This window comes from Maniola jurtina, chromosome 6, assembly GCF_905333055.1.
Source record: "Maniola jurtina chromosome 6, ilManJurt1.1, whole genome shotgun sequence".
NCBI classification, from domain to species: Eukaryota; Metazoa; Arthropoda; class Insecta; order Lepidoptera; family Nymphalidae; genus Maniola; species Maniola jurtina.
This window is the reverse complement of record NC_060034.1, coordinates 10,388,639-10,416,064: the sequence shown is the minus strand read 5'-3', so window position 1 is coordinate 10,416,064 and position 27,426 is coordinate 10,388,639. Positions and strand designations below refer to the sequence as shown.

At 39.3% G+C, this 27,426-nt stretch overlaps 1 protein-coding gene across 2 annotated transcripts in view; it reads left to right on the top strand.

The window, feature by feature from the left end:
- The window catches only part of LOC123866132 (cytoplasmic dynein 2 heavy chain 1), a 66,047-nt gene that overhangs the window by 32,006 nt on the left and 6,615 nt on the right, over positions 1-27,426 (top strand). For both annotated transcript variants that reach the window (XR_006796140.1, XM_045907490.1), the window contains exons 27-66: positions 1,161-1,406; positions 1,663-2,033; positions 2,109-2,250; positions 3,092-3,211; positions 3,645-3,839; positions 4,140-4,363; positions 4,642-4,824; positions 5,156-5,279; positions 5,420-5,527; positions 5,891-6,047; positions 6,430-6,637; positions 7,112-7,286; positions 7,813-7,965; positions 8,239-8,408; positions 11,365-11,467; positions 11,712-11,840; positions 12,141-12,286; positions 12,844-12,967; positions 13,258-13,371; positions 13,487-13,697; positions 14,326-14,411; positions 15,020-15,157; positions 15,632-15,809; positions 16,520-16,685; positions 17,114-17,312; positions 17,730-17,944; positions 18,310-18,406; positions 18,950-19,086; positions 19,477-19,686; positions 20,195-20,408; positions 22,027-22,127; positions 22,677-22,833; positions 23,581-23,735; positions 24,261-24,448; positions 25,044-25,153; positions 25,253-25,543; positions 25,851-26,003; positions 26,085-26,204; positions 26,544-26,736; positions 27,181-27,323. Coding sequence is in view for 1 of the 2 variants with exons in the window: in XM_045907490.1 (XP_045763446.1) it covers positions 1,161-1,406; positions 1,663-2,033; positions 2,109-2,250; positions 3,092-3,211; positions 3,645-3,839; positions 4,140-4,363; positions 4,642-4,824; positions 5,156-5,279; positions 5,420-5,527; positions 5,891-6,047; positions 6,430-6,637; positions 7,112-7,286; positions 7,813-7,965; positions 8,239-8,408; positions 11,365-11,467; positions 11,712-11,840; positions 12,141-12,286; positions 12,844-12,967; positions 13,258-13,371; positions 13,487-13,697; positions 14,326-14,411; positions 15,020-15,157; positions 15,632-15,809; positions 16,520-16,685; positions 17,114-17,312; positions 17,730-17,944; positions 18,310-18,406; positions 18,950-19,086; positions 19,477-19,686; positions 20,195-20,408; positions 22,027-22,127; positions 22,677-22,833; positions 23,581-23,735; positions 24,261-24,448; positions 25,044-25,153; positions 25,253-25,543; positions 25,851-26,003; positions 26,085-26,204; positions 26,544-26,736; positions 27,181-27,323 (6,654 nt within the window). In the remaining variant the exon portion in view is untranslated. The remainder of the gene's footprint in view (positions 1-1,160; positions 1,407-1,662; positions 2,034-2,108; positions 2,251-3,091; positions 3,212-3,644; positions 3,840-4,139; positions 4,364-4,641; positions 4,825-5,155; positions 5,280-5,419; positions 5,528-5,890; positions 6,048-6,429; positions 6,638-7,111; positions 7,287-7,812; positions 7,966-8,238; positions 8,409-11,364; positions 11,468-11,711; positions 11,841-12,140; positions 12,287-12,843; positions 12,968-13,257; positions 13,372-13,486; positions 13,698-14,325; positions 14,412-15,019; positions 15,158-15,631; positions 15,810-16,519; positions 16,686-17,113; positions 17,313-17,729; positions 17,945-18,309; positions 18,407-18,949; positions 19,087-19,476; positions 19,687-20,194; positions 20,409-22,026; positions 22,128-22,676; positions 22,834-23,580; positions 23,736-24,260; positions 24,449-25,043; positions 25,154-25,252; positions 25,544-25,850; positions 26,004-26,084; positions 26,205-26,543; positions 26,737-27,180; positions 27,324-27,426) is intronic.

Below are 27,426 nucleotides of genomic sequence, written 5' to 3'. Positions count from 1 at the left end.
GCCATATCACAGCGCCTACGGTTCTTATATCCAACAGTGCTAACTGTTCCGATAATGCTTTGCCTACCAGAAAGCTAACCAAGCATTTTCCCATTGCGGGAGCAATTCATTGTTTCAGGACGGCCGAATGTAACGCCACACCGCCTCAGCCAATCGCAACGCGCCAACGCCAACCAGACTATCCGAGTCAAGCCGAGCCAAACGCCGGCCAATCATAGCCTAGCGGCCATTGAACGCCAACGCCAGCGCCATTGACAGCCGAACGCCACTCAGCAACAACTGCCGAATGCCTTCGGTGGGGATAACGCCATATAAAGCCATGCGAGCTCATTTTTAGGATTATTATTGTATCGTACGCATTATAAGCTGAAATACTGCCGGTCTCTGTAAATAAGTGTAATAAGTGTGTAATAAATGTGTAATAAGTAAATAAGTGTAGTAGTAACAAATATATGAGAGTAATTATTAATGTGTTGAGTGAAGTGATAAAATAAATTAGTGCGATTATACTGATTTGCTCTTTTTATTTAAACCCACTGTTTCATGTTATCTGTAAACCCAACCGCTAAGTATGGGGCAACACTTACTCGTGGTCATAAGTAAAAGTAGGTACTTTTCAACTTACTTTTCAAAAGTAGGTAGTTGTCAACATGCTTAGGTAAGCATGTTGACAACTACTATTTCAAACATTATTTATCAGTCACAGAACATTGCTTCCCAAAAGATAAGAATAAAAGCTTTGACCTAGTTTTAAAACAAAGCCTTTCAAATATTGCATATTTGTACACCATATTTTTATTTGTGGATTTGACTCCCAAAGGCACTCTGCACTTCTTGGATGTCAGTAGGTAGTTCAGGATGGAACATTTTATCAAGGAATATAAGCGCGGGCAAAGCGAGTGCAATTTCTTCTTGCGATTCGTGCGATTTTTTCTTTAATAATAAAAGAAGGATCATATTGTCTTCATAACTTACTTTCTTAATTTTTTTAATTTTGTATGGAACCTCCAACTTCAGACTTACCCTTATTTAGTCAACTTGTTTGAAATTTCATTAAAGGACCCCTCAAAGTTTGGACTCCCTAGACCTGAGGTCTGGGGCGTACCGTCCACTCCGACTCACCTTTAGTCCGCCACACAGCCTTATAATTTGTTTTACAGGAGAAACGCTCTATTTTCCCAAGATTGTATTTCTTGAGCGACGACGATCTGTTAGAACTACTTGGACAAGCGCGCGGCGGCGCTGAAGGCAGGGAGGCGGTAATGCAGAACCATTTGAAAAAACTATTTCCTGGAATCATCTGCGTACGACTCGGCCCTGGAGGCTTATGTATCACAGCTTTGTGTAGCCATTACGGTGAAACATTCCAATTGGATCATCCAGTTGATATTGATTGTTCTGTAGAGGTAGGTCACGGCTAACTTTTTCCTAATCACTACCTATATCATAAATACTACTGTTCGTTTGTTTATTGGTCTGAATCCTATGTAGGTATACCTTTTTATTAGGTACCAAACAACCGCTTCAACGCGTCGTGGCGTCATATCTTTTTCAACCTTAAAAAATATCCATTTATGTAGGTTTTAAAACAAATTTATACGTAATTGACTGAACTTCAGCTTTATTCAAGTGACTAAGTTTGATTTTTAACATTTATTGTAGATGTGGCTAAAAAATCTAGAGCAAGAAATACGCACATCGCTACGAAACATGACCTTAAAATGCTTAGTTGCAAATAGCTTGCAAGACCAAGATCCATTTTCGCTGCCGACGCAAATATTATGCCTAGCACAAAACATTAGGTTCACTGAACAGACTGAGAGGGCAATAATGTCTAAAGAATTGCACAAGTTGAAAGAAAATCTTGAAAACGAAAACTCGTATTATGCATCGACTGAAATTGAAGGTGAAAGTGAAAAACATAAAAGACAAGCTCTTATATTACAATGTGCGTATTATATGTCACTAGTGCAAGCTCTTATTGAAAATAATGTCGCGACAACTAACGATTGGTTATGGCAAAAGCAACTGAGGTAAGAAGTGTAGGTACAAGATGTTTTTCTAGGTGTTTGAAAACGCTCAAACTGAGCTCATTAAATTTGCCACAGATTTTACTTGCTAAGCACTAAGGAAGTTGTGGCTAAAATGGGATTGGCGCAGATTTCATACTCCTATGAATATCTCGGTGTGAGTACCGGACAATTTGTGCGTACCGAAACCACGGACGAGAGCTTTCTTATTTTGACTCAGGTACCTATTATATTTTCTTCCGATATAAGTTAACCATTGACTGCGATTTTATCCGCTGGAAAGAGACGATGCAGTCTAAAATGGGAACAATTATTATTAAACGGGTATAGGTTTTAATCGATTTCTACCTGGCCTCGTACCGGAATTCTGAATTGCGTGGCTGAACGGCTTTGGTGGTAACGGTCGAAATCTCCCATCTGACCATAGACAATTTAAAATTTATAAATTCAATAAGTGGCGCTGCCGGAAATCGAACCCAGGGCTATTTATATGACCGCAGCGCTCACCATTGCGCCAGGGAAGTCATCATATATATACCGGAAACCATCCGTCAAACCATATCTAGGGAAATGTCATATTACTAGAGCGTGCCGCAATCGCAAAATGTGCTGAATTATTATAATCATGGTTTTTGTCTAGTCAATAACTATTAACTGGACCTAATTTTATTTTTTACGTTTGTCAATAAATGCGCTGTCTGTAATATAATATGATGCTCAGGTAATATTATATAATAAGGCTAAAAGAGATAGACATAATTATGTTTGTTTTTACGTATAAATATTTATTAACTTTCAAGCTTACATCTTTGTAATAATTATATTATGTGGGAGAGCTTTTTACTAGTTTTTAGACGCTTGATGTACTAGTAGTAAGGTATGTTGCTCCATCGGTAAGTATGTATTTGTCGTAATGGCTATTTTAATGTATAATAAACATTGCAACTAGTAATTTGTTGTTATTAATCGGGGAATACCCCGTAATTATATTCGCCATGTTATCGCATGCGTACTATTAATATGTAGATATATGTTGTCGTAATATGTAACTCTTTTTTCAGTCTCTACATCTTGGGCTAGTAGGCAATCCGTTTGGTCCTGCTGGAACTGGGAAAACAGAATCGGTGAAAGCTTTAGGCGGCTTAGTTGGGCGTTTGGTATTAGTCTTTAACTGTGACGAGGTAAGTCATATCTATCCCCATATTTTACAAATATTAAACACTTCGAGAAAAAGGTACGTAGCGCCCCGGCTGCCGTTTGGCTCGTCTTGGGGGGGCACTGCCGTGCCCCCTGATATAGAACTAAATGATGCCCGCGACCTCGTCCGCGTGAATTCATCTTCGCGATGCAAGCTATCTCTTTACCGAATAGATGATGCCTGTGATTTCGTCCATATGGATTTAGAATTTGTATAAAACCCTTGGGGAGCGGTTTGATTTTCCGCAATACAAAGTAGCCTATATCCGTTTCCGAGGTGTAAACTATCTCTGACCAAAATTGACCAAATTTCGTCAAAATTGATTGACGGGTGGGCCGTAAAAAACTAGCAGACAGGCAAATAAATACACTTTCGTATTTATACCTAAAATATACTTAGAATGGATTTTAACTTAGGCCATGGACACCCAGTGCATGGGGCGTTTGCTAAGCGGAGTAGCGCGCTGCGGCGCCTGGGGTTGCTTCGACGAGTTCAATCGACTCTCGGCCGACACCCTCGCCGCTGTGTCGCATCAGTTCGCGTCACTGCTTGCGGCCACGCACAACCGGACACCAACCGTCGAGCCTGTGGCATTGCTCAACGGAAAGCAGGTTAGTATAAACAGGAAGGGGTTTTTGTTTAAAAGTTTCCTCTTGATTCTTGCTCGTATTGTGGAGTATAACGCGCAAGAAGCAAGTATTGTTTCTATAACAGCTTCTTCACAAACATTAAATTGAAAGGTCTCCCGGTTGCACTAGTTGAGTTGACATATTACATAATGGTTGTGATAGAGTGAATCTTACCTGGTGGCAAAGGTTGATACAAGTATGTATAAGATAAGACGAACAGCCTAACCTGGCATGTGTTTGCTCTCTGGCACAAAGAGTCCAGATGTACTGCGTTCGTTTTAGATTCAAGTGTCGGAGTGGTGCGGCGTGGCAGCAACAATGAATCCTTTGGGGCGCGGGTACGGCGGGCGGCGCGCGTTGCCGGCGGCCTTGCAGCACGCCCTGCGGCCGCTGGCGCTGCGCGCGCCGCCTCGCCGCGAGCTTGCTGCGCGGCTGTTGGCCGCTCACGCCGCCGCACAGCCGCATGTACTCGCCGCTGATCTGGACACCGTCTTCACACTAGCCAGGTGAATCTACTTTATAAAATTGTAACACTGATACTTTTTGTATTCACTATAGGCACACGCTTGACCACATTCACACCTTATGGAAAGTGACGATGTAAACTAAGATGGGACACTTTACTTAGAAGATTCCTATTCACTCTTGTTTTAACTAGGATGTCGTCGAAAGTAAGTGACATTTATCGGCAACATCGCTCTATATGCACAGGTAAAAAAAACAAGTCGATTGTATGAAGATGTACAAAGTAACCAAACCATCCGTCGAATTACCCACTTTTCAGTACTCTTTTGAGCGGTCAAAGGCATTATGACTGGGGTCTGCGCGCTCTGAAGGCGGCGGTGGGCAGCTGCGGCGCAGCGCTCGCGACACACGCGTCTGCACCGCCCGAACAACAACGTGCTCTGTTGCGAAAAGTGCTGCGCCTCAACAACCTGTCCAAGCTTACGCAGTATGACGCCGAGAGGTAAGCACTGTAGGCCCTTCAGTACCCTTCTGAGCTGTTAAACATAAAACAACTGATAAAGTTTTGATTGAATCTGATAAAAATGCGCAAACGCATACGTAACGAACATATATAGAGATGAACATGGCTTTTGTAAAAGCTGGTTGTATGTAGTATAATTAAAACGATATGTAACAACTATAATAGTAGCGAACTAATTCGAAAGTTTGTTGAACCGTCCGTTCTAGGTAAATAGTAATGTCTTACAATCCTTTACATACCTTTTACAAACTTCAGCCTCAATTGGACAGCATAGGAGATAAGTCTGTTTAGCACGAACAAAACATTTCAGATTTGAAAACATTTTGTCTATGGTTTTCGCCGAGGTACCAGAAGAAAAAGCTTCCATAGATCCGATTTATTCTTCTCTTGAAGCCACAGTGAAACACCTTGGCTTAGTGCATAATAAACTTCAGGTAATTTTACGATTAATAATAACTATTATTATCAATAGATTTTCAGATTATGATTTTATTCTTCAGTATTTATTATTTATTTTGTATTTTAAATCCTAAATTAATATTAGGTACATTTTTGTTGTCTTAACATTTTTTAGATGCAAAAGTGTATGGAGCTTTACGAACAGTTACAACAAAGAATGGGAGTAGTAATAGTCGGTCCACCGGGCTCCGGTAAAAGCACTATTAGACAAATGCTTAAAACTGTAAGTATTATAATATGGTAAACGCAGATAGTGGAAAGGCGCGTTTTGACATTTTAGTGTTGAAATAATTAATACCTTTGTGCATTGGGCAGTCCACAGTAGCCGCAACATTGCCTCCATCATCGCCACATTCCGAACGTATATTACTTGTCTGCCTCTCTCATGTCTCCGCTCCGGGGAGCTACCCGTGCACCCACAGGCTTCTCCCACCAGTGGGTGCAAGGGGAATTCGTATTTACCCGTACACCCACTGCGTTAGGGTAGGAATTAAATGTAAAAATACTCCATCCTGCACTCTGTAAATGAAAATTGGAAATACATACGAGTACATATAAGAGCGTATACACACTGTAATACTTTCAGGCACTTACATTGCAAGGAAAGAGCATTATGGAGCATGTGATATACCCCAAAGCAATGAATCGCAGCTGGTTATTGGGGCACATCGAGCTCGACACTCGTCAATGGACCGACGGCGTTATGTCCACCATCGCACTACAAGTGTCCAATCAGCCCGATGGTAAAGTATAACTTTGTACAAATATCTATATTTTATTTAATTAAAAATGTAATTTACCTACAGTTAGTGTAATCATCGCTTGCATAAACTTCTTCAGTGTGATACGATTCAAACACTGCATTTTTTCTGAACAAGATCTATGGGGAGACAACGTTACAAAAATCTACAGTCGGTGAAATCATGTCCTGAGATCAAGGTTCTGATAGTAGGAAGGATAGGCTGAGATCTATAGAGAGTTATGCCACTGGCATAAGTCTAAGCAAAATCAAAGTGCGGTCTATAAATTTTAACCTTAGATACTCTTGAATTTGATGGTACGGTGAGGCTATCGCCCCGATAGTGTAGGGGATGCCAATATAAGTTAAGATGAAAATGTTCGTAGACGTGTGGTCGTGGGTGGTTTGCGACGGCGACATCGAGCCGGAATGGATCGAAGCGTTGAACTCAGTGCTTGATGATAACCGACTGCTGACGCTGCCATCGGGTTGGCGCGTGCAGTTCTCACACAATGTCAACTTCATATTCGAAACGCATAGCCTGGAGCACGCATCACCGGCGACAATATCGCGAATGGGTATCATATTATTAAGGTAATCATTGCTAGTAATTTTTTATTTGAAGACTGTGATAGCGTAGTGGTTAATGTCCGGGGTTTGATCTCGAGCAACACTTTCAATCAATCTAATATTTTTTTTGCTAATTGTAGGTACATAATTAAATTAGTTGTTGATTACAATTTTTTTTTCTTTTCGTTGTTATGTGCGTTTTAAGCAATTAAATGTTGTTTGCCTTAACAATGAGAGAAAAGTAAGAGTTCTCCATAATGTTCTAAAATGTTAAGTCTGCCTATCTTATGACAAAAACTTAGACCAGCTGAGATTGTTTTGGGACTTCTCAGACCAGTTTAGTTTTGAGCTCACGTAATTAATTACCACCATTACATCAATTAGTTATCAAAATTTTTGTTTGTGGGTATACTTTTTTAATGTCACAAAACTTTAAATCAAAAACACTTAGAAATCAGTAATGTAGTTAAAAAAAACTAATGCACGTAATAATTTCAGCGATGAAAGCAACTGTGCTGAGGAAATTTTGGAAAATTGGGTACAAAAAACCGAATTTGAGAAGGAAAGTGCGAAGTTAGCGATGCCACTGCTGCATCAAGCAGTGAAGAAATTCATACAATGGCTTAACAAACATAAATCTGATGTCATTGTTAAACATTCCTGTATGTCTTTGGTAAGTTATAAATATAATGATGCTAATTTGAATGTATGTGTGTTCTTCTCGGTAGGAAAGGCATTCCGAACCAGTGGTAGATGCTTTTGACGATTCAAAAGAACTTGTAAAAGTCTAAATGAATAAAAAAATATTTTTAATTAGAATTTTGAATTTGAATTTGATACGAATCTCTAAACTACATCGATAAATATCCATTTAATTGACAATCGAACTTAATTCCAATGGGGAAAATGGCTGTAAACTGTTGCACTTTATCCCCAGTACGCTGTACGTGATCATGTTTCATTCAGAGCATTGTAATGGGGAGTGTTCTGAGGAGTTGTTTGACCTCATTCCACCCTTCTTTTTCTGCAACCGCACAGCACGCTATTGCCGCAAGCAATTTTACCCGCACTACGGCGGGTCCTCTGGTGCTACAAAAGTTCATGGGCGGCGGTGATCACTTAACATCAGATAACCCGCCCGCTCATTTGCTCGCTTTATTTATTTTTAAAAAATTGTTAAACATTGAAAAACATTTCAGGTTAGACAAATCCTAACTCAATTTGAATACATTGCACAAGATACAAACTCAACTGCAGTCCACATCAATTCCGACGAAATAGTTTGCTTGGCAGTGCAACGCAGTGTTGCAGGCTTACTGAAAAACAGTGCTGTCGACAGTTTTTATGATGAAGTAAGTAATCCGTCTTTAAAAAGTATTGTCCAAAAAGTTATTGCCGGTTTATTGATAGAATCATCTTTATAAACCAGTGGCAACAGTTAAATTGTATTACTTTGGGCTTGTGAAAATTATTTAATAATCTAAATAAATTGTTATATATGGTAGATAAGGAATAAATGCCGAATTCGAAATTCCCACGGAATAGAGAATTAAGAACGTTTATATTTTCGCTTCAGGAAACTGCGGGCGGTTGCTATTTGGATAAATATTGTTTTAACTTTAAAGCTTCAGATGTCACCAATGATGGGCGTGGATGTAATGGCAAATACGCACAATGAGTGGTCGGATGCGTTGTATCGCTCCGTGCGAGTGCGTGCGTGCGAGCCGGCCCTGCGCGCCGCGGCGCATAACTACCAGCACTTTGTTATTATCGGACCCGATTCCTGCGCTAAAAAGTAAGCACAATCATAGTACACGCCTCATTCTGAGTGAGAGAAGAGATGAGAGATCACTGTCCTCTACTAATACAAGTATGCTGGACTTGGGATTACCGATCTGTTTTTGAAGCAACTTGGTTTTCGCCATTTTGCCGCTTTTGCAGCAGTGAGCGTCACGTGAGCGTACTCGCAATAAAATGTTAGTGATGTGACATCTGGCGATATAAACAACATGAACACTTTGACACAAAGTGTCAATTTATATTCCCGGTACGCTCGGTGGGGCGCTCGCATAAAATATAACTGGAATTTTGTATGGCACACCTTTTATAGTGTACATGAATATGTCCGTTTACACTTGCCCAAAGAAGAGAATTCTCACTAGAATAATTTAGTTTGCCTTTTGTGCTGTTATTTTTTCGGTTTAGGTAATTCTTATTCATTACCATAATGCACAAAAGACAAAGTGGATATGTAAACTTATTCCTAATTTGTAATCATCTTAAAGGACATCATTCATTTTGGACCAAAAAATGAAAGTGCCGGCCAGAAAAAAAAAGTACGATATTCGGATAGAATACATAATTTCTATCATTTTTTACTATGACGTCCAATCTGTGCGCACAATGGTTACGTCGTAATAACATAAAAAATAAAATATATTTTTTTTAATTCTTAGGTGATAAAAAAGGTTGGAGTGTCATTATAATATAAAAAATATTGTATTAAAAGTAACTTACATGACCGCAAAATACTCAAGGTCAAATCCTAGTGGTCAAAATAATATAAAAACGTACTATTTAACACATTCATTTTCTTTATAATAAAGAATGTTGTCTTTTTAGAGTCAATCATTACTGGTTACTCTCTCTCTCTCAAAACTTCAAATGGAATTCCGAGAAATAATGAAAAGGGACGGCTACCTGGGTGCGTGAACGCATTGTTATTGGTTGCCGACCGCCCGCGCCACGCCAGCGTCACCAGCCTGCAGCCAGTCAGTTATCCATGCGACTTTGGTTACATCGGACGGCTATCGTGACATTACTCTCTTGTTCTTTGAAGCTTTTACGCAGCTCTGTGGCTTATTAACTGACATTATGAACGTACAATTGTGTATTTCGTGTCGTGTGCCTATTGGTGATCGCCGAAGTTATAGTTGGACATCCCGTGAATCACAACACATCGAAATCGCACAGTTTGTTATTGAAGATCTACTGGATCATCAGGTAAGGATTGTATTATCACTATATCGAATGAATATGCCTAAGATATTTACTACGAACAAACATCATAATACTCATGTACATATAACCTAAGCCGCATTTACTGCTATGTGTTTTTTAACAAATACAAGTTTTCAAATAAAGACCTTGTTGGCAAAGGGCCGAGCGGCAATATCTCCGACGTCAACGTGAAGTGCAGGAACAACCTGACAACGAAGAACCTGATGTTGCAGGCGAAGGAGTTGACGCTGTGCCTCATTCTACAGTTTTACCTGGATATGTCCGAACTAGTAATACGGCAAACTCTTGTGTATTTCAACACTGTGTAGACACAACAAGACACAGAATATCAGAAAACATTATTCTACGTGTTCTTTGCCGATACAGTGTATTAATATCAGAAAACAGTCGTGTTTGCAGCACACACCTCGAGCAAGATGAATGGCATTTACTTGCTATGCAAGACAATTTAATTCAAGATTTTAATTCTGCACAGATCGTTAGTGCGCTAAGGTTGTTAATAAACCACATTAAAACAGAAGTTTTAGATTTTGAGCATTATGAATTGATCAATAACAAAGAGTTCCACGATTGGACTGGTCTTACTGCTGAACAATTCTCTGATTTATTGGCCAACACTCCGAGCTTAAATCAGAGAAGAAACAAAAAAACGGCATATAACATCTGTAGGTTCACTCTGAAAAAAATGTTTATCAGCTTAGTAATATATCATTAAATAAAAAAATAATAAATCTGCGGAGGGCGGGGGGCCCTCTTTATTTGAAAACTTGTATTTGTTAAAAAACACATAGCAGTAAATGCGGCTTAGGTTATATGTACATGAGTATTATGATGTTTGTTCGTAGTAAATATCTTAGGCATATTCATTCGATATAGTGATAATACAATCCTTACCTGATGATCCAGTAGATCTTCAATAACAAACTGTGCGATTTCGATGTGTTGTGATTCACGGGATGTCCAACTATAACTTCGGCGATCACCAATAGGCACACGACACGAAATACACAATTGTACGTTCATAATGTCAGTTAATAAGCCACAGAGCTGCGTAAAAGCTTCAAAGAACAAGAGAGTAATGTCACGATAGCCGTCCGATGTAACCAAAGTCGCATGGATAACTGACTGGCTGCAGGCTGGTGACGCTGGCGTGGCGCGGGCGGTCGGCAACCAATAACAATGCGTTCACGCACCCAGGTAGCCGTCCCTTTTCATTATTTCTCGGAATTCCATTTGAAGTTTTGAGAGAGAGAGAGTAACCAGTAATGATTGACTCTAAAAAGACAACATTCTTTATTATAAAGAAAATGAATGTGTTAAATAGTACGTTTTTATATTATTTTGACCACTAGGATTTGACCTTGAGTATTTTGCGGTCATGTAAGTTACTTTTAATACAATATTTTTTATATTATAATGACACTCCAACCTTTTTTATCACCTAAGAATTAAAAAAAAATATTTTATTTTTTATGTTATTACGACGTAACCATTGTGCGCACAGATTGGACGTCATAGTAAAAAATGATAGAAATTATGTATTCTATCCGAATATCGTACTCTTTTTTTCTGGCCGGCACTTTCATTTTTTGGTCCAAACATGTATGAAACGTGAATGATGTCCTTTTGCTGTCTGAATTCAAAATACTCTTGCAGTCTATTAGGTCATCCTTGAAGCTAGAAGGGTTGTTAGTGTGAATTTGTGCATCCTACTCATTTTTTTGTTTCAGTACGTTAGCCGAATACATACTAAAGGAATCCAACTCCACCGTAATAACAATCGACTGTACTCCCATTTTAAAGCCAGTGGATATTATTGCCGAGTTAAAAAGAGTAAGAAAAACTATTATTCTTCAAAAAACTTGCAAATAAATCAAGATCAAGATAAGTTTTTTTTAATTCATTATAGGCAAGCGCTTGACTACAATCTTACCTGATGGAAAATAATGTGTGTGTGAAGTGATGAAGTTTTCAAAATGTTTACAATAATTGTAAAAGTGTCAGACTGCAGACTTTGAAATAGTTAGATTGTGCGAGAGAGAGGGTACGAAACGTGAAAGTGCTCTTCTGTTTTTAGAAAAATGTGGTAAGTAGCGGCGGACGCGCGGGCGCTAGCGCGAGTCGCGTGACTGTGCTGGTTCGCTCGCTACATCGCGCATGTCGAGACTCTTGGGGCTCCTCGTTAGTGCATTCCTTTTTACTGCAGGTTCGTTCCCAAACTTATTTTTGACCACCAGATCAGCGTAAAAAAAATTCCTCGTGAAAATTTAAAAATATTCCCTTTTCTAGAAGACACTTACATTTTTTCTTAAATCTGTAGTTAAACATAACACCAGGAGATAGGAATGGCCTCTGGAGATCACTTTACCGTAGCTACGGTAAAGTGTAAGTACACTAGATGAAAACTGAGCCTGGTGCATTTTGCAACCCAAATAGACCGTAGATAGTCTAAGTTAGGGCTGACAAAAATCGTCGGCCTTAAAAGACTATGCACTGTCCCTTACAGTTAATACAGCAAAATGGATTCTGGGCGCGAGAGGAAGGTGGTCCGCAGTGGTACAACACGGGCCGCGTCTGTGTCGTCGCCACAGCAACTTCACACGCCCTATTGTCTCCGCGACTAGCCGCTATGCTTGTGCCTATTGTTCTACCGTAAGTCCTAGAGCCCACCCCTAGGTCAAAACTATTTACCTCTTGACGCAATCTCATCTGGTGGTAAGTGTTGATATAGTCTACATATCACATACATATATAGTATATACATTATACATATATAGTATAACATTATACATATATAGTATGACAGTTCTCATTGGTTCTACATCCCGTTGGTTTCTACACGGCATCGTGCCGGAATAATTCCAACTCCTTTAACAACGAAAACTTTGCCTTTTGACGTAAACTCAGTTTCTCATCCCGAGCACAAAAAATCTGTAATTAGTAACTTTACCTTATGTATTTTCAAAACACAATAACTCCTAAAACTTTTTTATAACTTTAATATCTTCTGTAAATTATTCCCTTATTTTCTAAAAAAGGTTTTTTGTTGAAGCAGTTTTGAACTAGTAGAGGGTGCAATATTGAAAATGGATGAGAATAGAATATAGAATATATAATTTAGAGGCAAGAGGGGCCCGATATTTGTCTAAACTCCAAAAATCTTATGTAACGAATTTAATAGTTACGCGTTTCATATTTTTTGGTTATAGTGAGCCAGAGGAAGAAGAACTATTGGAACTATCGAGAAATTATTTGTCAGAAAGTGTTGGCAATAATATATCAGATAATGATATCTCTGTTCTGGCTCGGAACATGTTTACTTTTTACAAAGAGGTTAGTAGAGATTTCAATTACATTATATTTAGTAACTTGCTGTTGCCCGCTACTTTGTACGCGTCCCGCGGGAAATGTCTTTTCCCGTGGATTTCCAAAAATGTATATTATTAAAAAAAAAATTTCACTCACACCTTGTCCTGACAATTACAAACACAACAAAAAAAAAGAAATATCCAATTTAGTGCAATCGTTCTCAAGATATGGCGTGACCAAAGGAAATAGGGATTCATTTTTATATATTAAGATTAACATATATTAATGGGTTTTGATGAGTTTTATTTTTATAGATTACAGAAACCTACCACTCAAAGCCACACTACGTCTGGAATCCTTCGCATCTTAAGAAATGGTGTGAGAATATTAAATGGTATCCATCATCTAATATGACAGATTTGCTCATAGTAAGAATTAATTTAAATCTTTTATATTTATTTCAAACACAATTTTTTTCTTTAGTTAGTGTTATAAAAACCGAAGTTCTGTAATTTTTTTTCATATTTACTCTTCTATTTTAAGGCTATCAAAATGGAGGTCATTATGATATTTCGAGAAAGGCTCGTAACCGACGAAGAGAAGTCTCAATTCAATGCCGTACTTCGTAATTTCCTTAAAACTGATAATACCGAATTGTTCTTTAAACCAAAAGTGCGTGGCGATGGAGTGTACTTAGAATCAGTTGATTATAAGGAGTGGTACCAAAGTACACAGAAAGTTATTAACCAATGCCGTAAGTTGATGAAGTTTATCATATTCTGCTAGTGTCCGAGCGAAGAAGGTCGATTTCTGGAGGAAGCCGAAACCGATCAATCGGCTATTGCCACAATCTTCGGCCGAAACCAAAGCCGCAAGTTTAGTAGCTCTAAAGCTCCGGCTACACGCTCCGTCTTGCCTGCGCAATTAAAACTAAAGACCGAGAACTGCGCAGTCCAATCTTTAGCAGCTTTTGGATCTGCGCGGGATACCGTCTTGCCGTTCACACGCACGCATTTAACTGCGCAGATATGGTGTGATTGGCTAAATGTGAATAAAATAATGTTTCTTAATTTTATGTTGTCATAAATAATTACACTTCTAAAATTTGCAGATCAGATATAATACTTATTTGCATAAGCGTAGCTGATATAATAAGTACAATCAGTCCAGTCGCGCGTCGTTCGTTCAATTTCGGCGCTTGCTAGAAACCTTTGGCTCTGGCCGAATCTTCGGTCTTTTTTGGCTGAAGCCGAAGGTATGGCCGGAAGTTGTTTTTTTTGGGCGAAGATGACCGAAGCCGAAAGTTTGATCGGATACTATATTTTGCTGTTACTACGTGGAGTAAAATAATAATAATAATATTTTTCACTATAATATTACAGTAACAGATGACGAACGCACGTTTGGTGATACCGGTATGGAAGTGTGTGCAGAGTTATCAGTTTTGTGCTCGGCTATATCGCTTGCTGTAAGTATTTAAGTAAGAGTATTTTATTTATGTAAATTGTTTTTAAGACAGCTTGCTGAAAATCAGTGAAAATATCAATGGAAGAGGTCTAATGAACGCAAAAAAGGGACGCCTAACTCGCAGCGCGTGCCTAGATTTATCAAGTCCAGTAATGCTCGCATCGTTGTCATCGTCACCCTCGAGTTGCACTGGTGAGGGTTTTCGCAGGAGCTCGCGAGGTAATAGTCGCCCGTACGATGGCCTATATCAGCTCTCCGTGCATCGTATTCCTCATTGCTGAGGATCATGAATCCTTTCTATTAATTCTGGGTAGGAGTTTACTTGGGATAACAATGTGGTAGGTTCTCAGATTCATCCTCATAATATAACTCTACAAGGAGATCGCAACTCATAGGTTACATTTATATAATAATATGAACTGAAGACTTCACGTGCTCTCCAAGGCACAGAGATGCCAAAGGCCAAAAGACCTACAAAATCCATCACCCAGTTACTGACTTAATAGTCGAGACACGTAAACATTGCTTAATAGTCGATTGGTATGCGTAGTCACAACAAACCCACACGTCCTTCTCAGCAGCAGGGTGTAATTTATCGTATACTTGCAGCTAAACGGCGGTGCCGTGACGTGCATCGGCTCGGCCGGTACCGGCCGCCGCGCCGCCGCCTCCATAGTGTGCACCGCGCTCTCCGCTAACTTGTACATCGTCGACCAACGCAACCAGTTCAACAACGTCTTTAAAAACGTAATACATACACACATACACTTTTCTATCTATTTCTATCTTGATTACTTAAGATTTCTACTCAGTCGTGTATGTATATCTATCACGAGAATACTGGAATAATATGGCATTATCGACAGCATCTGGAATTACAAATTCCTTGTGATCTTTTTCATGGATTCCTGAAACATATTTGATTGAAATCCTTTGCCATTTGCTTAGAGAGTGAAGGGCAGCTCCAACAACATTCTGAAGATAATTGTGTCCAGACTTGACTGTATTAATCTCCGGCATTGTTGCGAAAGTAGTACTAGACCATTCAAGTTTTTAATTATAATATTCTAATTTATCGACATGATCCCGAAATAAACATATTTTGATTTGACATTGACTCGCATACTGTTTCCCATCACGCCAGTCATCATTACCCCCCTATAATTATGGTCCCAAATAAAATTCTGAATTTCGGTAAAATCTGTTCAAATGATACCTCAGGTGCTGACGTCAGCAAGCGAAGGGTCCCGTACGTTACTGGTGATTTGTGAAGCGGTGGCCACAGATGATATACTAGCATTCGTAGAGGCATTTCTTAAAGCGAAATCTATACATGTGCTTCCGTCCAACATTGGAGCATCATTGGGACAAGTACAGCAGTCGCAACAAAGCTTAACAGGTACGTTTTGGCGAAAACATTACGAATAAAAATTGTTAACCAATTTTGGAGTATAAATCAATTTCTAAATAGATTTGGATTGAAATCTAGTCCTTTACCTATTGGTCAGTATTGTTGTATCAAATCCTATCTAGGAAATTTACAAAGTACTCCTGATCAACCTAAATAAAGATTTCTAAGAGACAAACAAGGCACACACGTTTTGATTTTGTAGTCACTAGGAGAAATTTGGTTTAGAAAGCTCATCATAAGTCATCGTTATTCAATTTTTATTATGGACATTCAAGTACACTACTGAGGACATGAGGACGTGTTTCTTTACAGAATGAGAAGGGTTTAGCGTATAGTCCATCACACCAAGTGTGGATTGACGGACGTCACAAACTTTTGAGAACATTATTGAGAACTCTCGTAACTCCGAAAAGTTAGAAGTGTGTGCCCAGGGTCCAATCCTGGACCCTCTGAATCGTTGGCCGAACTCTTAGGTTGAAATTCACAGAACGCACTTTGACTTTGCTTAGACTTAAGTTTCAGTTAAAACGAGACAGATTTATGCTAACGGTATAACGTTGTCTCGTTTTAAGTGCTATAGATCTCAGCCTTAGCTCAAAGGCTATCACCGCTATGGACCTTAAAATAGCGAAAATAAGTCAATTTAATCGCATTCCATAAAATTCGACCAGAAGACAACTTCTTTTGAAATCTTTCAGACGTAAAACAGAATCTAGGCATAATGATTTGCCTGGATAAAGATCAAGAGAACTTGAACCAACTGCTCACTTCGCATCCACTATTACACAGTACAAGCAGGCTGTGTTGGCTGGACCACTGGTCCAACGAGACCTTGCGTCAGATGCCTTCGCTTGTCGTACAGAGGTACCCTGCACATTGCGTGGTTACTGCACTTGCACTTATTTTGAGAGAGGTAGAGTATTTGCACTTATTTTTATACACTTTTTTATTATCTTGACACACTTGATACTAATTTTTTTTAATTTAACCTCAATGTACGAGTATAGTAGATGTAGAGTATATACACAGGGAAGTTGGTATAAAAATCTAGTATAAATAGAAAACTAGTTATATGTTGAGTTTTTGTAACATTGGACAATCTATTTGAAATGCTATTTTAAATAACACCCATGTCTTGTAGTTAAATATTATCTCGAACAATTCTCGAACAAGTTAGTATAAATTGTACTTAGGAATAAAAGATATAGTATAGAAGCAGTTGTGTGATAAAATAATAAATAAATTCAAAGTAACTTTCTTATTTATGGACTGAAGTAATTGAAAACTTTCAGGTTAATAAAAGAAAACGCCCAAGAAATGTTTAAAGAAGAACTAGACAGCATTCCTATCGAAGGATTTGTTAGCATTTACAAAAGCCTAGAAACAGAATGGGTCCGTGCGCCGTGCCGCTACATGCACTTCATAAGAACGTACTACCACATTTTAAGCAACAAAAAGCAATCATTATTGCAACGGCAGAATACATTATCTGTAAGTAATTCCGCAAATAAATGGTATTTTCTAATTAGTTTTAATCAATATTTATAGATTGAGTGTAAACAGCGACTGTTGTTACAACGCAAGGATACGATACAGCTCACACATCACTGAAATCCCCCCCCCCCCTCTCTCTCTTACACACACGTACACACTCTATTATGAAGAAGGGGATCGGGAGCCGCCAACGCTCCCCTTCGCGGATGTATATATGTCTTGAGTCACGTGACTAAGCCAGCCCGGCCTGCTGTCTGCTTTGGCATCATGCTTCGGGTCACAATTTTAGTATGCTATCTCTGTCTAATCAACAAACCCTATTTCACACTACCTAAATTTAAACATTTTTTTTACCCACAAACACATTCATCATCCTCGTTATTACTAAGTATATACAAATTGTACAAACTGTAGGCGGGCGTAGAAGCGCTGAAACGGGCACGCAGCGAAGTGGCAACTTTACAAGAAGAAGCCGCCGTGCAAGAAGTTGCGTTGTCAGAGAAACAAGCGAAGGCCAACCAGGCGTTAGATCAAATCGGCGCTACTGTGCGCGCTACCACCGACAAGAAGGAAGAAATGCACGAGTTGAAGAAGAATATTGAACTCGAGAATGAGAAACTGCAGATTCGGTATGACAAAATACAAACTTCTATGAAGTATATGTATACATAAGTTCAACGGTTTGCATAATTGGCTAGGTTTCCATATCCCTGTTGTAAACAAGAAATTATTTTATATGCTAAAGTTAAGACCTGTTTTGAGTTTAAAATTTTACCTAGTAAAACTAGTTTTGATTGATAGTTGTTTGTTACATTACAACAGTTTTAACTGCTAAAAACTAGAATTACATAAGTCCAGAATAGGTAAGTCCATAGAATGTTTTGATACAGCGCGAAACCAAGAAGTTAAAATGACAGCATTTGTTCTGCAGTCATGTGATCAAAATATTAAAAACAAAAAATTAAAGGTGCTTTATAGCCATTACTGTTTTCAGGAAAAAGGAAATCGAAACAGAACTAGCATCAGTCGAGCCAATTATAGCTGCAGCGCGCGCTGCCGTCGGCGATATTCGACCAGAATCTCTCAGCGAAGTAAAGTTTCAGTCAATATTTTAATCATTTGAAAAAGACACCAGCCATTTCTTGGGTGAATGTGCCTGGAATTGTAAGGAGGCGCAAAAAAAAATGTCATTTCTTTGTATCCAATGATAAAATATAATGAGTTTTATTTGGAACCAGATGTTGCGCATGCCTTCTTCCGCGTGGATTTAGGTTTTTAAAAATATCGTGGGAATCTATTGATTTCCCGGGATAAAAAGTAGCTTATAGCTCCAAGATGCAAGCTAACTCTGTATCAAATAGATGGTACCCGCAATTTTTTCCACGTAGATTTTACGTTTTTAGAAATCTCTTGGAAACTCTTCGATTTTCCAGGGACAAAAAGAGGCCTATGTCCGTCCCCGGTATGCAAGCATAAGCCTATCCTATAATAAAAAGAAAAAGCTATCTCTGCACCAAACTTCTGTAAAATCGGTTAAATGGCTGAGCTATGATATAAAGGTTTGGAAAGGCAGATATAGGCTTTTTCTTCTTTTATATGATTAGTCTGGATGTCAAAAGTTTTGAAAATTTTAGGTACGTTCACTGCGAGCGCCGCCTGATGTGGTGCGCGATGTTTTAGAAGGTGTACTCCGTCTCATGGGCATCGCGGACACTTCCTGGCATTCCATGAAGAACTTCCTCTCTAAACGCGGTGTCAAAGAGGATATTAGGTTTGTTTTACTGAACACCTAGTAGGAAGTTGAGTATTCAATATTGAGTTCAGAAATCAAATTATAGATAGTACTTTTTCTAAAAATTTTAAATAACTTAGCGTAAATAACGTAAGTAGCGTAAATACCTTGCCAGTATAGATCTATGTAATCTGTGCCGCTACGCGCATGTGTGTCACATGCATACGAATTTGTCTTCACTTTTTAAAATAGAATGTTTGAGCCTCGCCTATCTAAAGTTTTATAATATCTTTGCTTTTAATGTAACAACGTGGTATCATACCCAAAAAGTATATCGTGGCGTGTGGAAATTTTTACAAGAGATCTATGTCCAGTCGTGGATGACTATTACTTAGCGACGACGACGATTACAAAGCACACTTTATGTAGGTGCTTGGACGCGAGCCAAATCAGCGCAGAAGCGGTACTATCAGTGGAGAAGTTGTTGGAGAAACGCGGCGCATCGTTCGAGCAGGCAACTGCCAAGCGCGCGAGCGCGGCATGCGCGCCGCTGGCTGCGTGGGTGCGCGCCAACCTCGCCTACGCGCGCGCGCTCGCTCGCGTGCAGCCGCTGCAACTACAGCAGCGACAACTCCACAAGTACTTATTGGACTCATGCCCTTTCATTTATTTACATACTATACATGTGTGTTGTGTGTGAGTGAGATAGAATAATAAGCGTTTCCATTCGATTCCTTGCTTCTCTCCGTGCAATACGAACTCTACGGTTCGGCTCAAATTATTTACTCTCAGGAGTCAGGACTACAAAAGGTTCGAGTACTCAAACGGCGTGCAGACGCGTACATGCTCGACAGCGTGTAGCCACAGCAGCAGTGACAGCTCCACAATTAAACTTACATAATTGTTATACATCATTGCTGAGGATCGTGACTCCTTTCTATTTAATAACATAATAATTTAGAACCCTAAATCCATGCGGATGAAGTCGTGGGGATCCTCTACCAATTCGATATGTGTGTCGATTTTGAAGAAAAGTTAAGTTAATTTATGAGGTCTAACACGATCGATCTGGTGATAAACTGTCTTGAATCTTGTTTCTTGAGTAACAGAAACGAAAAGTAAACCTGTTTTTATTTGTCAAATATAGAAACTTGCACCAAGCGGAAGCCGAATTAGCCGCCCTGTCCAGTGGCCTGGCGACAGTGGACGAGCGCGTGGCAGCTCTCAAAGAGCAATTGGGGCAACACACACGAGAAGCGGCTGCGATCGAACTACGACTCTCAACTGCTGTGAACACCATACAGGCGGCGCGAGACTTGCTCGACCAACTGGCTCACGAGTATGAGTCTTGGGAGGCTGACGTAAGTGCACAAGTACCTACAGAACACGAAAGTGGTTTCTGTTTTGTTTATGCTCATATTATGATACCCAACCAATTCAACTACAGTGCACTTTTTTCGTAACGAGAATTGTATAAGGAAATACTATGCGTAAAATACAGAAGCGCCATAGAAATACAGAATTTACCACCAATCTAACGTACTTATAGAGAACAATTGCCCAAATTTTTTTAATGAGGTTTAATTCTAGTAATTTTGGGTAATTTGAATGAGGACTTATTTTCAATCGGTAAACAGATAGTTTTTTTTCTCTCGTCTGACTTTACACAGATTTTAATGTCAGGTTTTAGATAGTTAGATGTTACCACATAATATGTAACAAAAATACTTGAGCTGATGATGAACAGCAATGGCAGGTATTTATTATGTATATATGTTACGGGCAATTTGATAAGTCCGGGCACTATTAATAATGGCCGGTCTGTATTAATAATGCCCGACTCAATTGGGCAATGTGATTAAAACAGCATGATTAATCACTTTTCCCGGCCATTATGAATAAGGCCCACCCTTTCTTGGGCAAAGTAATAAAATAGGTGAACTGTAGTGTTTTTGTTTATTAAATGAAAGAACCTAACCTAACCAAAGCTTTTTTTTTATACGTGGGAAAATCCTGATGGATACCACCGTGCTCGGGGAGGCGAGGTGGTTATGTCGGTCTCTTACCGACTAAACCCCATGGCTTACCGTCTCAATCGTTGTTGCTGGGCACAGGGACACGAACGTATTCAACTGCGACCCAGCTAACGGCGCCCGCCAAGGCAGGCCCAGCTCTGGGACTAAAAGGGGCCCCAACACCGTTTAAGGCTCGCCGGAAACAAGGGCTTTCGGCTTCCTCTCTCAGCCGCTCCGCTGCCTCCTTCTGCGTCATTACTTCCTCGCTGAAGGAGACCACCGCTTGCCAGGCCTCTCACTGTCCACCATGGATTTAGTCACGGCGGGCAATGAGAGGTCCTGCCCCATAATATCCACCAGTGACTAGCGAAGCTCCGCTCACGTAGGGCACTCAGCCAGCGTATGTTGTGCTGTGTCTGAGACATTCCTCTGTGGGCTCTCTTCGCGCCACCCTGCACAGATATCTTCTAAAGCACCCGTGCTCCGTAAGAACCTGAACAAGGTGGAACGTGTGTGCTCATGCTTCCTTTTCGTCCAATCCTCGAGTATGGGATGGATAGCTTCGATAATCTTATGACCAGCAGTGGGTGACTCGAGCCTCCTCTGCAAATGGAAGAGGAGCTAACTTAACCTAACTTAACCTAAGGCCCTCCCCCCCGCACGTACGCGCCCCTGCCAACGGCCGCGGTCCAATTTATCAAATTGCCCGGCTACAAGTAGGGAATTATTCATACTTCCCGGTCCAAGTGATAAATTCAAGCTATCTCAAACACTGACTTATTACATGGACCACGGGCCGTCGGGCATTATTAATAATGGCCGGTCAAAGTGATAAATTAATCACTTTGCCCATCGCTCTTGGGCATTATTAATAATGGCCGGTCCTTATTAATAATTCCCAGTTAATCACGTTGCCCGTAACATATATAACACGTAGAATAATTACATGTTTTATTTTTTCCAGTTGCAAAATATTTCACGGGAAATACTAGAATTAAACCAAAGATCACTACTGGCAGCTGGATATCTTGTATATTTGTCAGATTTAACTGAACCCCAGTCGAGGTAAGTTTATCAATCGATTTATTAATCGATTTTACTCGATTGGTCTACGCTGATACGGTTTTAAATAGCACATGTGTCTTCGCATGGTATTAATTGATAATTATAAATTGCGTATGTCGCTATGTGCGTCAAAAACGTTAAAGGATGTAAGAGAATGTGAGCGTTATTGCGTGCACCACAGAGATTTGCACGTGCTATCGCCAGCGAACATTCTACTTAATATTATAAACGAGAAAGTTTGTATGTAATGGATGGATGTTTGTTACTCTTTCACGTAAAAACTACTGGACGGATTTGGCTGAAATATACAATGGAGATAGATTATACCCTGGATTAACACATAGGCTGCTTTATATCCTGGAAAATTAATTAGTTCCCATGAGATTTTTAAAAACCTATGTCCACGGGAACGAAGTCGCGGGCATCAGCCAGTGAGACATAAGCACAATGCATCTGGGTAGTTAGACCATGAAAGCACACCAGTTTAGTTAGATAGATCATCAACTTTTGTAATAAATATGCGTGTACTATTGAACTCTTGTATTTTAGGAATTACTTGAAAAAGTGGGGAGTATTATTAAACTTTGAAGACTCTTCGTTCTCTGTTATTAACTTTCTTTCAACCGCTGAGAAGCAGTTAAAATGGGAGGCAGATGGTCTGTCACAAGATCAGTCTGCCATCAAAAATGCTGTGTTTATTGATCAGGTAATTAACCAAAAGTGGTGTTAGGTTAAAATCTATAGAGCGCACTATGACTTTGCTTAGACTTAAGAGGGCTCTTTCCGTCACTCGTTTCATACAAACTTAGTTCCAATTGCATTTGAATATTAAGCAACCGAAGTCCATGAAATTTTGTATACATATTCTAGAAACTAATATCTATGTCTGTGGTTTTCCAGATTTCTGTTAAAATATTCGGTTTCAAAGTTACGCAGTCTTAAAAATTTTCATACAAATCTTTGAGCCCCTGTAATCTTAAAACTACATATTTTTAGAAAAATCTAAAACACCACAGACACAGATATTAAGTTTCTAGAATATGTCTGCAAAATTTCATGGACATTGGTTGCTTAATATTCAAATGAAATTGGGACTAAGGTTGTATGAAACGAGTGACGGAGAGAGCCCTGTTAAGTTTCAGTTAAAGCGAGACAAATTTATGCCAGCGTTATAACGCTGTCTCGTTTTAACAGTGTCTTTAGTCTGAGCAAAGTCATAGTGTGCTCTATAGATCTCCGGCCTTAGAAGTGGTTAAAGTTACGAGATATTTTTGGAAAACATTCTTTTAGTAGCTAAAAATAATATCACGCGGTCTTGAAATAGAAATAGAAAGATTTTTATTCAAATAAACTTTTAAAAGTACTTTTGAATCTTCAATATATGCACCTATCACTGATTCAAAATGTTTTTCCTACCGATTTAGATAATAATAATCATCATTTATTTTCAAAGTATCTTGAGGCACACGCGTGCAGCCTAACGCCATTGATCATCGACCCGGAGCGCGAGGCAGAGGCATGGCTCGGCCACACACTCGCCGCTACGCCGAGCGATTTCGTTCCTCAGCACAGTGACAAGCTCCACACCGCTCTGCAGTATGCGGTTAGGTGAGCTATATTACCGACATTTTTCATTTGACTTGCCTTCATCCATTCAGGCCGGCTATTTCATTGTAATTTATATCTCGTTTTAACACTGTCATACGTTTGACCAAAGTCGAAATATGCTCTATAGGTCTCAGCCTGTCTCGCTTGGTAGTCATTTGGCTCTCCGCAATTTTCTCATCACTTTTATCACTACTTATATATCATAAACACGAAAGTGTGTTTGTTCCTTGGTTTATTGGTGTGTTGGCTTCAATCGCGCTGCAACGGTGCAAAGGATCGGCTTGACTTTTTGCACAGACATAGTTAAGAATAAGAATAAGAATAAGAAGTGTTTATTTGCTAGAATATGGTATAATATTATTAAATTATTAAAGATATAATATTATTAAAGAGCTGGAGAGTGACATAGAGTACTTTTATCCCGAAAAATTAAAGAGTTCTCAAAGGATTTAAAAAACTTGAATCTATGCTAGGAAAATTCTAAATGACACACCCAATTATAAAATTACCTTTTAAATTTACAAGGTTGAACCGAGTCATAGTGGTAACTGAAGTGGAAAACATAGAGGAATGGTGGTGGAGCATAATAAGTTCAGGCAAAACGCGAGCGCTGCTCGTGACGCGCGACGCGAAGCTATTGACGCGAGTATCGCCGCATGTGCTGACGAGGCTCGCACCCTTGCATTTCACTGCAAGACTTCATGCGCTTGTCGGTGAGTTACAGTCAAGAACTTTACTTCGAACCGCTAGCATATGGAACTACCTTCCATATGCTAGACCTTAATTTAATATGGGTACATTCAAGTCAAGAGTGAATAGACATCTTCTAGACAAGCGCGCTCTATCTTTATATCTGCTGCATCATCACTACCAGCAGGTCTGATTGCAGCCAAGCTCTAGGATTTTTAAAAAAAGAGTGAGAGATTATTTTGTGCCTAGTCATTTTGGGACAAGCTAATAAATTGTTAAGTATGATTCAATCTAACTTGACAATCAATTGTCAAGTTTCTTTAATTTCATTATTGCATTAAAGAAAATTGTTGCTAATTATTTGACATTTAAAGTTCATGCATGTCACACACTAAGCTGGAAATGCTCGCGCATTCTGCGTTAACAGCCGGTCGGCTGCTGCCGTGTGCATGCGTATGCGAATCGTGCTTAGGGGCGCACTATTTCTGTTGAGGCAAAAAAATAGCCTCACTTGGAGTGATTTCAAGCAAAACGCGTTCAATAGATCGGCTAGTGTCTCTGCGCTGAACATAGGATTTTTTAAATGATAAATATTAATACAATCTTTAACTGTTTTAGATCAATTAGTCCACTATGCGATGCAAAAACAAAATCCTGAAATGAATGAAAAATCGAAAGAAATTAAATTAACGAGGGCTACCCTACAAAAACAGCAATATGAATTACAGGTATGTTTTTCGCTATAAACCGCTAGTAAATAATAACGGAATAACTTGGAAAACATGTCCCTTATTGAATAATCTTTATGCCTTTAAATTTGTTAACAGGAGAATCTTCTCAAAGATCTGTCTAGCAACAGTGATATATTACACGATGCGAATCTACTCGCGTCTCTCAAAAAGACGCGTACGACTAGCGTTACTATATCGGAAGCCCTGACTTCAGCGAAGACTATTGAAGTGGAGACGAAGGCAGCTTGTGAGGCTTATGAGGCCAGTGCGATTCGTGCTGCGCATTTGGCGCTCGCGGTGAAACAGTTGAGCTCTCAGAGACCGCTAGTATCTCTGCCGATGGATGCTGTACTTGACGTCTTTGTAAGCGCAGTTCGTAGAACAGGGGTAAGTCATTAGGTTCACAGTTTTTTTTTCCTTGAACATATCGTTTTTCCAACCTTCATAGTATACAAACAGATATAACAAACCTTTTCGGCAGGCTTAGATTAACGAAGATTTGACTCTTTCTTTGTATTGACATTCCTAAGTTTGCGAGCAATAACTTATTTGAAATCTACTGATTTGAACTACAAAATTCAGAGTATGAACTTCTGGGTCAACTAAGAAGATTTGTACGTAGAGTATTGCATCGAATGCTAGTGTTATAAATTTTCATCTCGGCTTGTTTGACGCTTGATTCTTTCTTTTTTAGAATGATCCCAAAAATATAAACTCAGTGGAAGTCACAAAGTATTTTACGAGAAGAATCATAGAGCGCGTACTACTCAGCTTGCACAAGAAAGACAAGTATATCTGTGTCATGCACTTGCTGAGACAAGTCTACGACCATCTCATACCGGAAAAGGTAACTAAGTTTTGAAATAAAAGGTAACTCAAGTAAAACTTAATAAAAGCAATGTATTTTCACAAAAAAATATATTCACAGATGTGGCAATTATTAATTGGAAACTTTAGTCTTATTGAGGACAAAAATGTGGTTATCGAAATTAAAAAACAGTACCAGTGGCTAAGCGATGATTGTGTGAAAAAATTAGCACAAATAAAGGTATGTAATTGACAACCAATAAGTACTTTTTATTAGGTATTACTATCTTAAAATTTATATTTTTATCCGACACGGACATGGCAGCCAATAAGTACTTAATCAAACAGGAGTAGAGTTTCGCACTAATTTTTTTGCAAAAATCTGTCAAAAAAATCACTTTGTTGACGGGACTATATAAAATGACCGTCTTATACATTTGACAGAGAGGTATAGGCTCGTCTTTTCTACTTCTGTTTGGTTGAGTACCTAATGCTGACGACAGACTGTCACATGTAACAAAATGAAATCTTTGATTTTACGAGTCAACAAGAACTAAGCCTTTAAATTACATTTCTGCAGGTGCAGGATGACGACTTATTTGCAAGACTTTCTCTCGATAAATCTGACAATTGGTTGGAATTCCAAAAGTCAGGGGATCTGCATGCTATCGGCAAACTGAATCTAAGTTTATTTGAAAACATTGTCGCGGTAGCAGCCATGCGACCTGACAGTCTGTACAGAGCAATCATTGCATTTGTGGATGATCTACTAGGTACGTAATTTCATAATCGGCATTTCCAAGCTCCTCCAGAAGATAGAGGATTCCTACTACCACTTTACTCGATTTCTATATTTCAACAGCTCGTTTATTTTAGGACTTTTCACTTTGGGTAACAAAAGAGGCCCAAACCCTCTACTCTATCTCACTATTTTATAAGTTTGTACTAACGACACTCGAATTCTATCAATATTGGTGTGATGTAAAATCTCACACTAAGTACATTTTAAGTTAATTCCGAAAAACTTGTTTATGCAGGTTTTTCGGAATCATATTCATCATCATGTCAATCATTATTACAATCGCAATTGTTGTGGTTGGCTGGTTGAAATATTAGAATAGCAATTGTAGCCAATAGTGAGCAAGCGCAAACCAATCAATTCAGAGATGATTGCGATCGTGACATTCTAGCTGTCAATCTTCGTACTCTTTTGTCAGGAGCCGGTAGCGTTGCGGGCGGGGAGAGCGTGGGCGCGGCGGCGCGCTGGGCGGCGCCCGCGCGGCCCGTGCTGCTGCTGGCGGCGCATGCGGCTGACGCGCTCGCTGCGCACGCGTACGCTAACTCGCGTACCCTGCTCACGGTATCAACCTACCCCTATTTATTTCATGTATTTTTAGAGTTTCGTAAGAAAGAAAGACGACGTGCCCATAATACCATTATGGTCATGTCTTCTAGTTTGTGTT